General features: G+C 39.6%; 1 protein-coding gene and 1 pseudogene across 1 annotated transcript; one reads left to right on the plus strand and one right to left on the minus strand.

Moving 5' to 3' along the window:
• Positions 1–9,206: 9,206 nt before the first annotated feature.
• LOC149208209 (putative disease resistance protein At5g47280) lies at positions 9,207–13,843 on the minus strand (annotated as a pseudogene).
• Positions 13,844–15,016: 1,173 nt separating this feature from the next.
• On the plus strand, positions 15,017–15,643 carry LOC149208210 (protein BIG GRAIN 1-like B). The gene has a single exon (XM_089398268.1). It carries the CDS (start codon positions 15,017–15,019, stop codon positions 15,641–15,643), a length of 627 nt encoding a protein of 208 aa, XP_089254394.1.
• The last annotated feature ends 372 nt before the right edge of the window (positions 15,644–16,015 follow it).

Below are 16,015 nucleotides of genomic sequence, written 5' to 3' on the forward strand. Positions count from 1 at the left end.
TGCTCAACTTCAACTCTATGACAGTTGGAGTTGGTGCGCACTTGCTGTTCTGCATTTTAAACCTCTCCAAAATTTTTGCCACATACTTTGCTTGAGAGATAAAAATGTCATTTTCTGTTTTCTTCACTTCTATGCCCAGAAAATATCCTAGCAATCCCAAGTCAGTGATTTCAAACTCACTCTCATGACTTGCTTAAAATCAACGATGAGGAAATCATCTACATATAAGACAACAATGAGAATCTTACCTTCGCTCTCTTTGATGTAAAGAGTAGGCTCACCATCACATTTGTCGAAACCATTGTCCAACAAGTAAGCATCTATCCTGTTGTACCATGCACACGGTGCTTGCTTCAACCCATAAAGAGATTTCTTCAACCGATATACTTTATCTTCTTGGCCTTCAATTTCATAACCAGGCGGTTGCGCGACATACACTTCCTCTTTCAGCACTCCATTCAAGAATGTTGACTTTACGTCCATCTGATACACTGTCCATTTATGTTGCGCGGTGTTATAGACATTTTTGGGCCCTACAACCCCAAGCATGAAATGTCCATAAATCAAGGGCTCCTAAGTCCCTAAAAGTGTTGTTCTAACCCCTAAAAGAACAAGGTCAACAGATTACAGCTTCTCCCAGAAGTTCTCCATGAAAAACTGCTCAGAATTGGTCAAAACAGGATCATTTCAGCTGCTCCACTAGCTAAGTGCGTTGCATCTCACCTAAATACACTGTGTGGGTGCTTTGCATTTCAAAAATCCCTTCTGTGGGGTGCGATGGGCGAGAAATGACAAATGGCAGTGTCATTCCGCGAGGTGGAGAGGCAATGGAAGCTTCCAGAATCTTCTCTTGTGACACTTGCCTCACTGAATTCGACCAAGGATGAGTAAGAGACCATCAATCTCCAAGTGGAAGCAAGAACTATCAGAGGGAGGACATTAATCAAATCACAAGCTGACTCATCCCCCTTATAGATATCTATATATGGATCCCTCATCCCAGAGATCCAGAGGCTGGAATTTTGCATATTGTAAGGAATTGCTGTTGGTTTCTTGAGACAAACATCAGATTGTTGGGTGATCTAAGCTTTGTTTGAGGTGAAGAGGGGCTTCTTTGCTGGGAGATTGATGTTGGGACAGAACAACTAGTTGTAACTCCTCTTGGCTCTTTTCTTGTTTATCAATAAAAGCTATTCAAGTTTTCCTCCATGCTTTTGTGTTATTGATGCTTGCTACATTTGTATGGTCAATTTACATCTAATCATAGATTGTTTATGATTGTAGATCCATGTCTTTGTATAGTGCTATGCTTCTGTGATCTTACAGGTACTTTGTGAAGCTGGGTGTGCAAGGGAGCAGGTAGCTGAAGGCTATCAAAGAAGAGAGGAATCAAATCAGGAGATTAGCGGAAGACAGAGGTCGGTCTTTCTGTTCCTCTCTATCTATAATTCATAAAGGAAAAACGAAAGTAGCTTTTCTCTGTTTGTTTCTAAGGCAGCTGTCACACCTTAGTGGGATAGAGCAGTTCTATATAGACACTTTTCCCTGTAACAAAATGGCGACTCCGCTGGGGAGATAATTAGTTTGTTTGTTTATCATTCTTTGTTGTCTATTTCATAAACTTACAAGTAGCATTCGAACTGCATTTGCCATAACAAATGCAAAGTAGATAACTGCTACTTCAATCCATCTACTGGATCTGTTTATGATTTAAACAACTGATTCACAAACTATCTGATTGCCCTTGTGATAGCTCTTAGATCCTCCTTAGATCTACCCCTGATTGTTGCATTACTGATTGCTTTTTGCTTGGCCAAAACCCAAGAACTGAACTGCAAACTGTGACTCGGAACCCAAAGAGAGTCTCGTTTCTGGCCCAGTGCAGGTACTGTTCAGAGAATCTGAATTTCAGCACACTTCCCGAGTGGACAAGCTGCGCTGCATTTCAAATTCTCTGTGTTACAGGTGCGCTGATCAGACTAGCTCTGTGCAGTTTTGGCTTCTGTGATTCATTCTTTCCAGTTCTATTCCTGAATTTTGTTGCCTGTGATCAGTGTATGTCTGTTTGAAACCCCAGAGGCTCAGAAAAACTAGGAATCAAGCTCAGAATGTAAAATGGAAACCATGAAATTAAAGAGCTCAGGTTCAACTCCTACCTGGTTCAGACGGCATCGAGAATCGTCCACAGAATCTCCCGAAATCAGCTGATGAAAATCAAAGGGGGAAAGCACCTCCAAAGCTTCAACAAACCAAAGTTCAAATGAAATGGTAAAATGAGAGGTAAAAACACTTTTTCATTACTTTTTACGTAGTTCAAAGTAAAATATTAGTGTTCTAACTCGTTTTCAAGCATATATTGTTCATTTCTGACTAGTTTGATGAAGCATTTGAAAATACAGTACAATCTTTGAAAGAACAAAGCTATTTATGGTAAAGTCAAAAAGAGACCATTCAATCGAGCAGTTTTAGCACATAGTTCAAGCTCGTTAAAAATAAACATAAGCCATGAGCAAATGTTTTCCCCCGCGTTTAAGCTCGTTAAAAAATGAACTATTCCCCGGTAAATAACCATCGTGAATATAGTACTTCAGCCGTTAAAGCCTTGGTCGTGTTTGCACCGTCACCTCCACTTTTGCATTGGCCGATCATTCACCCCCATTTGATTGTTTACCCATTTTGAGGAACAGCTGCGAAGAGTGATTTCACTAGCCATCCTTGTAACACTGTCGTGATTGGAAAATTCCAAACCTTACCTGGAATCAGCTGCTACCCATTTTATCACTCGTTCCTCAAAAGACGAGTCTCCTTTAAGCTATTTTCAACTGACTCATAAAATATGAAAATATTGCCGAGCCATTGGCCTCTCCAACTCGTTAAAGGGACAGGAAGTGCTATCCCTCCTCTAGATTTTAATCTTTTTAGACCTGAGGGATTATTACACAAAAAGATCGAGCGCTTGTTTTGTTCGGCTCGTTAAAAGTATCGAAAATTCATCCCTTCTGTATTGTTTTATACTTTTTCGGACTTAAGAGATTAGATGACGAAAAAGGAATTTTGGAGTTACCTTTACATTCCTTTTCAGACTCTCTAAAATTGAAAAGGACCGAGTTATCTTTGTCGTTAAACTCGTTAAAAATATAATAGCGACAAACTTGTCTATAGACGAGAACGAGTTTCACTATCGCTAGGCTCGTTAAAACATAGCGATGGGTTTTCCCGAAAGGCAAATTATAGAACAAGCATATGTTATCCTCCTCAAGCTTGACAAAAATAAAGAGGTACTGGTCAGCAATGACTGGGGAAAATTGGGAAGAAAACTTGAAGAAACTTTGTTGGTAGCAAGTCACTCTTGAACATGACACTTCCACTCCATGTCCGAGTCGGGTTGGGTTGTTTCATTCACCGGTCACATCACCATGGTCCCATCATACCATCCACATTTGGAGTTAATGCTACCAATCCATCACATCAGTGTCGCTGATATGTTCAAGAGAAGTCATTCAGAGAGTTCACCTGTGTCTCACCCACTACCATACATTTATACTACATTCTTTCATGACCGCCACCCTGAACCTTATATCACCAGATCGTTTTCACCTCCATTAAAATCATTTGTTCCGTTCCGTGTCATTGATGTGGGATTCATTAAGGCCCTCCTGTGACGAATCACTTCTTGTCGACATCAGCTCATTATCTAAGAAGTTGATCTAGGAACACCCCATTCAGTACTTTGAAGCTTGCATGCCTCAACGGCAAGTTTCTCACTTCCGGTGACAGGTTTACATCAATGGCCTTCGACCGAAAGATTTTGTGTGGTGTTCGACGCCAAGTCCTTTATTCACACCACGTGGATTGTACTGCAGTACCTTGAGGGTCATTATCATTATTGGTGATTCCTCTCGCGCTTGTTAACAGTTTACATCATTGGCTGGTAATCAAGCGATGTCTTTCCATGTTCGACTTCAGAACATTTCTCACACGGATCGACTTGTACTTCAAGTGAAGATCGAACGAGATTGAAGACCCCAGATCTAGTTTCATCCATCCGGGCTGCGATATATATTCAGGGAAATAAAGACATCAAATGTACATCATTGCTGCACAGATAATCATCCAATCAAAAGGATGATGGCTCTATCAGAATCATCAGTCTACACTCAGACGATTGTCTGTCCTATGTAGATGAAAATGAATTTATAGAGCTGAGCATGGGAATGCCCGCCTCAGCTAGATCATGAAAATATTATGAAGATAATGTATTGTATTATATCTTATTACAGGTCTCCTCCCAGCATTGAAAGAACTTCGGATCCTCATAATAAAGCATTTCACCCGACATCAAAAGATTAACAACCTCATGCTTTAGTGGGCAACTGTTATAGACATTTTTGGGCCCTACAACCCCAAGCATGAAATGTCCATAAATCAAGGGCTCCTAAGTCCCTAAAAGTGTTGTTCTAACCCCTAAAAGAACAAGGTCAACAGATTACAGCTTCTCCCAGAAGTTCTCCATGAAAAACTGCTCAGAATTGGTCAAAACAGGATCATTTCAGCTGCTCCACTGGCTAAGTGCGTTGCATCTCACTTAAACACACTGTGTGGGTGCGTTTCATTTCAAAAATCCCTTCTGTGGGGTGTGATGGGCGAGAAATGACAAATGGCAGTGTCATTCTGCGAGGTGGGGAGGCAATGGAAGCTTCCAGAATCTTCTCTTGTGACACTTGCCTCACTGAATTCGACCAAGGATGAGTAAGAGACCATCAATCTCCAAGTGGAAGCAAGAACTATCAGAGGGAGGACACTAATCAAATCACAAGCTGACTCATCCCCTTTACAGATATCTATATATAGATCCCTCATCCTACAGATCCAGAGGCTGGAATTTTGCATATTGTAAGGAATTGTTGTTGGTTTCTTGAGACAAACATCAGATTGTTGGGTGATCTAAGCTTTGTTTGAGGTGAAGAGGGGCTTCTTTGCTGGGAGGTTGATGCTGGGTCAGAACAACTAGTTGTAACTCCTCTTGGCTCTTTTCTTGTTTATCAATAAAAGCTATTCAAGTTTTCCTCCATGCTTTTGTGTCATTGATGCTTGCTACATTTGTATGGTCAATTTGCATCTAATCCTAGATTGTTTATGATTGTAGATCCATGTCTTTGTATAGTGCTATGCTTCTGAGATCTTACAGGTACTTTGTGAAGCTGGGCGTGCAAGGGAGCAGGTAGTTGAAGACTATCAAAGAAGAGAGGAATCAAATAAGGAGATTAGCGCAAGACAGAGGTTGGTCTTTCTGTTCCTCTCTATCTATAATTCATAAAGGAAAAACGAAAGTAGCTTTTCTCTGTTTGTTTCTAAGGCAGTTGTCACACCTTAGTGGGATAGAGCAGTTCTATATAGACACTTTTCCCTCTAACACGCGGCAATCGCCACAACTGCGCACACTGTCTCCATCCGCGCGACTGGCTCGAATGTCTCTGCGTAATCTCTTCCATGTTGTTGCTTGTATCCTTTGACAATTAGCCTTGCTTTGTGTCTTTCAATATTTCCCTCAATGTTACTTTTGGTCTTATAGACCCACTTCACTCCAATGACATGTTTTCCTTTCGGAAGGCTCACTAACTCCCATGTGTCATTCATTTCTATTACTTGTATTTCTTCCTCCATTGCCACAACCCATTTTTCTTCTTTGACTGCATCTTCAAAGTGGATTGGGTCATCTACATGACAAAATAATGCAAATAAGGAATTCAGACCTGCGCCACTATCAACTTCATCTTGCTCATAAATTTCATTTAAATTTCTGAATTTTGGCCTTCTTGTGCTTGCTGAAGATGGGCTTGACATGTCACTTGATGTCACACTTCGCAGTGTGCTTGGAGAAGCACTTGCTTGGTTGCGTGAAACTGTCCTATTATTTGTTGATGGCGTTGCTTGCTGTCTGCTTTGCTGCGCTTGAATAGGAGTAGAGGGAGTCACTGTTGAGGAATTACTTGCTGCTATTAATTCCTCTCTGTCCTCATTTGGTATGCATGCTTTGACATTGACTGTCTTTTCTAAACTTCCATCCCATGCTTCCTCTTCTATGAACTGCACATCTCCGCTGATTATGACTTTCTTGGTTGATGGATTGTAGAGTTTGTATGCCTTGGATTCATCACTGTATCCGACAAATATGCATTTCCCCCTCTTGTTGGCCAACTTCTTTCTCAACTCATCCGGGACATGTGCATAAGCCACACATCCAAAAACTTTCATGTGAGTGACATTTTGTTTTCTTCCACTCCATCTCTCTTCGGGAACAATGTTTTGGACACTTTTGGTTGGACGTTTATTCAAGATATATGTTGCATAAGTGACAGCTTCAGCCCAATACTCATTTGGCAAATGCTTTGACTTTTAACATACTCCTTGCCATCTCCATAATGGTCCTATTCTTCCTTTCTGCCACACCATTTTGTTGCGGTGTATATCTTGTTGTAAACTGCTTGTGAATTCCATGCTCCCTGCAAAATTGAAGGAAGTTGTTTGAGATGTATTCTCCACCTTTTTTTGTCCTAAGGACTTTGATGAAATGCCCACTTTGCTTTTCAACAAAAGCCTTGTATTAGCGAAAGCGCTCAAACACTTCGCTTTTCTATTTTAAGATTAAGACCCATGTGTTCCTTGTGTAGTCGTCTATGAATGTCAATACATAGTGACTGCCACCAATTTATGGTGTCTGCATTGGTCCACATAAATTTGAGTGGACAATCTCGAAAGGTGCCTTTGCCCTCACTAACTTTCCTGCTGGAAATGCCTCTCTATGTTGATTTCCCAAGACACATCCTTCACATATGCTGTTTGGTTTTTCTATGAGTGGTAAACCCTTCACCATGCCTTTCTTATGCAGCAAATTCAAACCTCCAAAGTTGAGATGTCCAAATGTCAAGTGCCATAACCAGTTTTCATCTTTTACCTCTGCTTGAAAGTCTACTTGTGCGACAACTGCCTCCTTTCTTCCATCCTCTTGTGAGTTCATTGATAGTTGTGCTTGTGCACCTTCTTTCAAATCTGATCTTATTTTTAGGGGAAACATTCTATTGTCTGTCATCTGAACCTTTGCAATAAACTTTCTGCTTGGAGGCCTATCCAAAATTGTGCACACATCATTTTTGAAGAAGACATTGTAGCCTTTTTCATGAGGTGTCCAATGCTCATGAGATTATGTTTCAGACCGGGGACAAAGTAAACATCAGAGATGTATTTCTTCTCCCCCTTATTTGTTAGGATATTAACTCTTCTTTTTCCCATGACAGAGACTTTGCTATCAGTGCCTAATGTCACTTCAGATTTCACACTTTCATCTAGATCAGAAAACATTTCTATGTTTCCTGACATGTGGTTGCTACACCTTGAATCTAGATACCATATATCACTATGTTTTTCTTGTGCTACATTATAAGCTAAAAACATGTTGTCATGGTTCTGATTTTCTCTTGTGAAATTTACATTTGGTTTGTTACTAATATCATATTGCTTCTTTCTACATTCATTTGCATAATGACCATACTTCTTACAGTGATGACATTGAACTTGATATTCATCATACCTCTGAATTTGTGCTTGATTTTGGCTTGGGCCTTGATATGGATTTTGATTGCTGCCTCTTCCATTTGAGCTTGAAGAGCTGCTTCTTCCACTTCTGTGTGGACTTCTTCCTCTTCCTCTAGCATATGATCTTCCTCTTCCTCGATGTTGACCAAATGATACTTGTGTCTTGAAGGCATGCTCCATTGAGGAGCTTGCTACTCTATTCAGTTTATGCTCATTAGAGATTAGTGATGCATTAAGCTCATCCAATGTGCACTGTGAGAGATCCTTTGTTTCTTCTATGGCCACAACAATGGCCTCAAACCTTGCTGGCAAACTTCTCAAAACTTTCTCAACTATTCTTCTTTCCTCAAGTGTCTCACCATGAGACCTGATTTGAGTAACCAACCCATTAACATGCGTAAAAAATGAGTCTATATTATCAGACTCTTTCATACAAAGTGTTTCAAAATCTCTCCTCAACATTCGCAGCTTCGCTGTCTTGACTTTTGCCATGCCTTGGTACGCTGTCTAGAGGATGTCCCATGCTTGCTTGGACTTCGATGCTGCTGCAACCCTTGGGAAAATACTTTCATGAACTGCTTGAAAGATATAAAACAACGCTTTTGAATCCTTCTTCATGTTGTCCCTTAACACATCTCTTTCTTGTTGAGATAAGGCATTGTATGCTGTTGCATCTGCTGGTTCTTGAAAACCATTCTCCACCAAATCCCAAATGTCTTGAGAAGAAAACATGGCCTTCATTGTAATAACCCAATAATCATAATTTTTGCCATTAAACTGAGGTATTTGTGGATTCTTCAAGCTTGTGTTTGATGTTGCTATTTCTGAGCGTAAAAAAAAACTTTCTACCTACTGATAAATATGTTAAAAAACAATGCGCGCTCAAAAACAATTTTACTGTTAGTAAAAACACTAGTTTTTACACTAACAGAGTTTAACCCGCTCTGATACCATGTTAGAAATATTTCGCAAAGTTAATTTTCGTTTTTGCGGAGGGGAGAGGCAGAGAGTTATAACTTTCATGAAACTACTTTCGCGAGACTAGGTTAGCGCACCACGAGGCTGATTTCGCGGAGCTACCTTCGCGCACTGCGAGACTATTTTCCAGGGTTGAATATTGCACAACCGCACAACTATTTCAGAGACTTATGAATAATATTTGCTCACGACAAAATGAGGAAGTAGGTTTTGGAGCAATACAATAAACTTAGTATTGAATTCTAAAACATGAAATACATTTACATGAGACTGCCACTCATTCATCAAGTAAAATAAAAATTACAGTGATTTAAACTTATGCGCAACACTACACAGTAAAACACAGTAACTGTTGTTTTACGCGCCCACCAAAAATTGCTCCACAATTTTCTCCACAGAGACTTGCGCTCTTTTTCTACTTGCTCTCTAACCTCTCCACATCGTCTTACTCTTCTACGCTCTCTTTTTCAAAATGAATTTTACATTCATATTTAACTCAATAGACAATTTTTACATTTAATTCATGACAGAGCGAAATTAATTTTGATGTTGTTGTTGAGTGTGATCAGAGTCGCACAGGTGTTCCTGGAGTGTGGGCAAGGTTGTTGAATTAATGCTTGCCCATATTTGTTTATCTAAGTACATAAGTTCTTTAAATGCCTTTTCTGAGTTTCTGAGTGGTTCGCGTCTGGCTTCGGTCCTTCTATCTTCACACTGAGACACAACCTACAAAAATGTCTTCAAGCAAAGACACAACCTGCAAAAAGTACATCTAACAAGTATGGTTGTTGTCCGACTGTTTATTGCAGTGGTTGGGATTATTATTTCCAACATTAAACACCTTAGATTGGCTAATTCTTTAGGCAACATCTTCAGTCCAGAGCACTCATTCATTTCCAGTGTCTTTAACTTTGACAGCTAATCAAATTCCATGGGAAGGTCCTTCAAAGACATGCATAGTGATTTATCAAGAAATTCTAGTTGCTGAAGTCTGCAAATGGAAGGAGGAAGCATTGACAAGCTTGGACATGCAGACAATCTCAGCAACCTAAGTGACCTTAAATTTCCCAAGTCATCAGGTAACTTTTGGATAAGATGGAAATTAGTGACAGACACCTTTCCAGGGAAGTTAAACTGCATATGTTTGCTAGCAATTCCTCCAAATCGCTACGGTGATCAAAGTTCATTTCTAAAAACTTCAGGAATTTTAAGGTTTGTACATTATCAAATAGATTCATATTTCCCAAACCCTCACATAGAGAGACAGATCACTTTTCCAAGCACTCCCAGGATCTATAGTACTCGTAAAGAGGAGGCACAATCAACTTCTGAAGTAAGAGAGACTTGAGCTGGGTAACTGAAGAAAAGTTCGCCAGCCCATTAAGTATTGCACGTTTTGTATTGTAATTATATATGATAAGAACCTTAAGCTTTGGCGTAGTATGTAAAAATGTTGGAAGACAGTATTCAGTTGCGGAAAAGAATAAAGTCAAAGCTTCCACGTGAGGGAAATATCTTTTTGACACTAATCTTGCTCTTCCATTGGACCTATACATCCCAGAAATGTAACAGTCAGTATGCTAAGTTAATGAAAATGCGTATCAATTACATTAATAAATGGGAAAATTAGTGAATTGAACTGATAAGCTATGAGTTTATTATAAATATAATCAGAAATGGAAATGAAGTGTCAGGAGTTTGACTCGTATGAATTGAAACAAATTGAGCTGTAGATGTCTGATCTTTGAGTGTTAGCCTGTCTAGGAATACCATTCTCCTTGTGAGGCATGAAAAGTCTTTTACCATGGATGGCATTATCTTGGGTTGCCAGACGCAAGGCTAAATCACGCATTACGTCATGTTGAGAAAATGAAAGCTCGCAACCACAGCCAAATGAGATGGCTAGAATCCTGACACATCAAAACCTTGTATGAACCCAAAAACCACTTGATGCGCAAGGGATTTAGCTTACCTTCCATATTTCTAAATTCTGTTAGAAATCATGCAAAGAATATAGAGCCTGAACTTGCTCGAGTACTTGTACTTAAGCCTCAACATTTCTGTGAAGTTCATTCTATATGAAGAGAGCAGCACGATCAACAGATTTGTTAGAGTAACACATTTGAACAAGTTATTCACCCAGGATCGCTTGTGAGATTTATGAGATTTCTGTTGGGGATTTTTCTGGTAAAATCCCAAAAACAAATAAAACTAAACACAGAGGCAATGCTCTGTTTCCTTCTCTCCACGGGATCCTTTTGTGCACAGGGAAGCTTTAAAAATAATTTCTAGAACAGAGTATTACATACCCAGAAAAAGATTTCTATTCATTAAAATATATGCCTGATACATATTCATCCTCTTTGCTGAGAGGGATTTACCAAAAAGAAACATTTCAACCAACAAAAAGAAAACTATGTCTCCACCTGAGAATTTACTGTGTTGGGTTTACTGCTGTAAAACCCTTTTACATTTACTGGTGTAAAACTATTTTTACACACTGCTGTAAAAAAAACTTTTACATATGCTTCCTCAGAAATGTTATGTGCTCCACTTCGTTTGAACAAAAAAAAAAACTTACATTTCAACCTGGTTATTCTTACGTTGCACTGCTGTGCATTCACATTCACATTGCTGTGTGAAAAACCTATATTCCATTTGCAAGTTGCTCCCCTGTTCTCTTCACTCGCACTGCTGTGCATTCATTTCCTCCTTGCAAAATCAACAAAGGTCAACTCAAAGAAAATATATGCGCACCACCGTTTTTCCATATGCACTGCTATGCAACAACACTTAATTTTTTTTTGCTTCTGCCTCTTTTCAAATGGTCAATACATAATAAAAATTCAATGCTTCTCCCCCTGTTCTTTCCTGCTACCGCAAGCTCATATCACAATGGTCAACACTCCAAAAACGTGAACTCCCTTTTTTTAATATGTATACCATACATAAAAAAAATCACATAACGTGTATATCAAAACAAAATAATACATGCCGTAAAACTTAAGAGTTTTACCAACCCTCTGCAAATGCCATTTAATTCTCAGCATGGCATTTAATTAATTTAGTCCGCGGTCAACCAGAATTCCTTTTACTCCACACAAAGCTTTTAATTACTGGCTCAAATGCAACTTTGGTTGATGGACGGCGGAGGACGAAGAAGCAAATCGGACGGCGGTGGAGGATTTCGGAAGGCCTCTTTATGCTGAACTTTACGTCCCGAAATGTCAGACTTGCTGACGTATGTAGAGGACCACGTGGCTGCATTACATTGTATCGGGCTCGATCATACGGAAACTGCTTGCTGGTCGAAGGCGGTCCGATATGCTGGTGGTTTTTGCTGAGCGGTTTTGTGCTGCCGTCGTTGTCCAACTCTCGGCGTCCGCAACCTGCAGTTGGAATTAATATTCCAACAATTTCGACTTGCAAGTTCTAACAAGACAACAAAAGCGTCTTGCCATTCCATTCCACGGACACGTACCCAAATATCCAATAATGAGTACACGTTGAATTTTCTACACTTGGGGTATGCTCCTAAGTCCAAAAACGCACTCCTTTGATTCATGATCAAGGACATCTATGCTGGTTTCCAAGCAATCAAGAAGCTCCTCTCTGTGATATTGTGATATAGGTTCTGCCCTTGAAAGTTTCTTCTTGGCGTTTTCCCAAACTAGTCGGGGCTCATTACGCAAGGAGCTTCCAATCACCTTGAGGGAAAGTGGTAAACCCATACACATTGCTTCATCCTATAGATATTATACATGTTAAACGTTGACTTATTCTTCTCCAGAAATCTACAGTATTAAAAAAAAATTATGTACTTTTATTACCCCCACTATTATTCTTAATGTTGCAATTTTAGACTTGGAAAACCATTTATCCATGGAAAATCGCTCTCAGTTTGAACACTGTATACTAATCTTTAAATAGGAGGATAGATAGACAAATATGAGATAACAAATAGTATGTCTAATGCATACCTGTTTAACAAGATATTCATCTTCTGTTTCTGGAATCGAAGGCTATCCAAAGGCCCAGAAACATAAAAGGGAGAGGGCATTAGCCCTCTGCAACATGGGTATGTGATACACATGGCTGCTGTTTGTCCTTGGAATGCTGTAATCCTGCCTGATTGTGATAACTATCTTGTATCCCTTTGCATCAAACAATAACTGTTTGGCACTTGATCTCGACCAAACATCATCCAAAACGACCGAAGTTCGTCGATTTCCTTTTAAACTGAGATTTTTCTACAGTTGGTTATGCACATCCTCGATACTCTGAAAATCAGGCCTACCAGCTCCAATTATCTTGTCCCACAGAGTTTCTAAAAGCGCCTTTACATTTGGAGATTGTGAAACAGTAATGAAAACTATATTATTTTGGAAGAAATCTGATAATCACAAAAAGAATAAGCAATTCAAGCCTTGAAATGAAGAAAAAAAAATGGAACTTTGGAGTGAAGATTAAAAGGGGGTATTGTTCTTACTTTGACTTGAAGATCATTGCAAATGGCTAATGCAAGGGTGGTTTTTCCGCTTCCACCCATCCCTTCGACCCCAATGATATTAACTTCATTCTGGAATAGGATTTGTTTGACATCATCGACAGGAATATTCAAACCCACTACAAAGCTAGGTATATCCGGGATTTGGGAGTTGCAGATACTGGTGGATTGGTCATCCATTGTAGTTTCATGAAACCCATCAATGGAGCTATGAAATAGTTGAATTATGCTTATTTGTTGAAGCATGAAGGAATTGAAACTTGCATCACTAGTGAATTTGGCATTCACACTCTCAATTATATGCCGACCCATTTCTTCAACACGTTCAGATCGTTCGCTACAATTCTTGAAATCTACATTTAGCTTGTGGACATCAAGGATAAGGTCGGCCAGGCCTTGGGTGAGCAAAAAATCGTTGACATTCTTTTCTATCTTTAGGATCTGCTTTGCATATCGATAGCTTCTGTATACATTAAAGCTGCTCAGTCACTCTAATTTTTTGACGAGATGAAGACCATATTGGACCTGCATCTGAAAGTCTTTGAATGGGTGGCCTCTTTGCAGTGCGGGGACGTTTACTTGAGAAGAAAGCTTGGAGATTTCATCAATGGCTGGCTTGAGGAGCAAGAGCTTTTGCTTGAGTTCCTTGCTGGAAGATTTGCCGGACACCAAAATATTCAGGATGTTACTGTTTACAATGAACAACTTGTTACTATAAACAACTTGACTGTTGAATTTCAGATACCAATTGAGAAACAAGTTCATACTTCTATCGTATTGCAAAATTCGATACGCAGCTTTTGAGCAGTGGGAGGACTCTCGGCTAAATTGAAGCGTAGACACAAATGACTTTATTCAAGTCGATTAATTGGTCTACCAGAACAGATGACACGCTTAAAAATAAATATGTCAGGCTCCTTTGCCTTTTAAAAGGCAAAGTCTATTTCCAAATCTATTGATCCATTAATACACTCCTTACGGACCTCAGGGCACAGACACTCTGACATCTATTTAATTTTCAGGCAAACACTTTCTGGTTAATAGTGATGGAGATATGCATGATGTGATCATCCATCTCGTTGTTTGTATTGATGCCCATTGAAACGAGCGGCATGTGTATCATGGCATGTCGTGTATCATATGCTATCCATTCCCCATACCATCTGATATTAATTGCCACCAAATTTTGAATTGTATAATGGTGCTCCAGATTGGAATTTTGAATCTCAGAACCCGCGCTGCCATATTTTGTTGAACTTGAAAGAACCTTTGGTCGGTTATAGTTTCTTTGCTCAGCATGAGCTTCCGGACGAGTTCGGTGCTGATCGCGATTGCAGTGGTTCTGGCTATCGTTGCCTCTGCTGGTGAGAAAACTAATTTTAGCGTTGCCATTGGGATATTGGGATTTTGGGTTTATGTATCACATGACAGGCTGTTGCTTTGGAATAGGGAAAAATTTATGCGTCGAAGATCTAGCAAGATGGGTGTTTTTGATGCTGAAAAAAACGAAGTTGAGGCTGCATATTGCAAGCACAGAGAAATTTATCCGTCCTATCAGTCTAATATGTTATCTGCAGCACTGTGTTTTGATGATTATACAAGGGATTCCACCTCCAGCTGCCCATATTTCTCTTCAGATGCGGAATCTCTCTGCAGACAAACTTCATCTATTTCTATTGCTAACATAGAAAGAAATTTACATCATGTGGGTTTTGAAGACAGAGTAGGGAAATGGGCTGTTGGTAGAAAATGCACTCCAGCTTTACATGGAAAATCATCTGTTAGAGATGGGGATTTTCGTTCTACGGAGAAGCCTTTCATCCCTGTAGATTATCAGGCCAATTTTGAATTCAAACTCTGAAGCTCGGAAGGATTCCAAGAAGCCTAAGAAGCCAACTTCTCCAGGCAGGAAGCTCGCAAATTTTCAATTCGTTGTTTATGGCTAGCAGTACCAAGAAGCCGAAGCTTTCATTATCTTTGTCTGTAAGTGACTCCAATTCATATTATTCTTCTGAGAAAAAACCCATCTTTGTTGACTCATCTTCTTCTTCAGTGCAATCTAGGCCATGTTTGAGTAAAACATCCAGAGGATCGAAGAACAGTAGTGGGATGAGTCAAAGATCCGTGACTTTCTATCCAACAAGTGGAACTTTAGATGAGGACACTAACCCCTCTAGGGACAAGTATCTCCATAAGCCGAATCCTGTTAATAATCTACATACATATCCATCTATAGATGCCTACAAGCTTTCACTGCTCAGCAAAGAATTGCAATTTCATATTCTTGAGGAGGACTGGCATGCAGCAGTAGCAAAGGACATAATTACTAAGTATCAAAAAGCAAAGAGCATTTTGGAAGCTATGGTAATTAAGGGTCTTGACAAACAAGACAAAGATGAGGAAGACGATGACGATGTCAGTTGTTCAAGTTCTGACCTGTTTGAGCTAGAGAATTTGGTAGAAATCGACATGAACATGAGCGTGTACCAAAAAGAGTTTCCTGTTTATGAGACTACTGATTTGGAGACCAATAAAGCCATTGTAAGGGGAGTGATTGTTTTATGAAGCAATAGTGCTCTGTAATCCCTAATACAATAATCTTGACATTGGTAACGCAGTGTCTGGTAAAGTTGCAAGTTCTATGAAAATTTCAAATTTGTAGAAACTTGCATGCGTAAATTGCGTAAGCTTTGGTAAATAGAGGTTTTTAGTGACAACCATCGATTATACTCTGCACCCATTATGTATGATACGAATAAACAGCGTCTGCTTGTTGTTACTGGATGCCATTGAGCCATTTTAGCTCATGGAACTTGCCATAATCTTATGGTTGGTCTGGGGGCAGGTTGCTTATTTGTAAACTGACAATTGGTCTAGGGTAGGTTGCTCATGATCTAATTTCTAAGCTGACAGCTAGTCTGAGGGCAAGTTGCTTAT

The sequence above is a fragment of the Pinus tabuliformis genome, chromosome 1_2 (genome assembly GCF_031772625.1).
Source record: "Pinus tabuliformis cultivar Carrire ecotype Pingquan chromosome 1_2, CPIR1, whole genome shotgun sequence".
NCBI lineage: Eukaryota > Viridiplantae > Streptophyta > Pinopsida > Pinales > Pinaceae > Pinus > Pinus tabuliformis.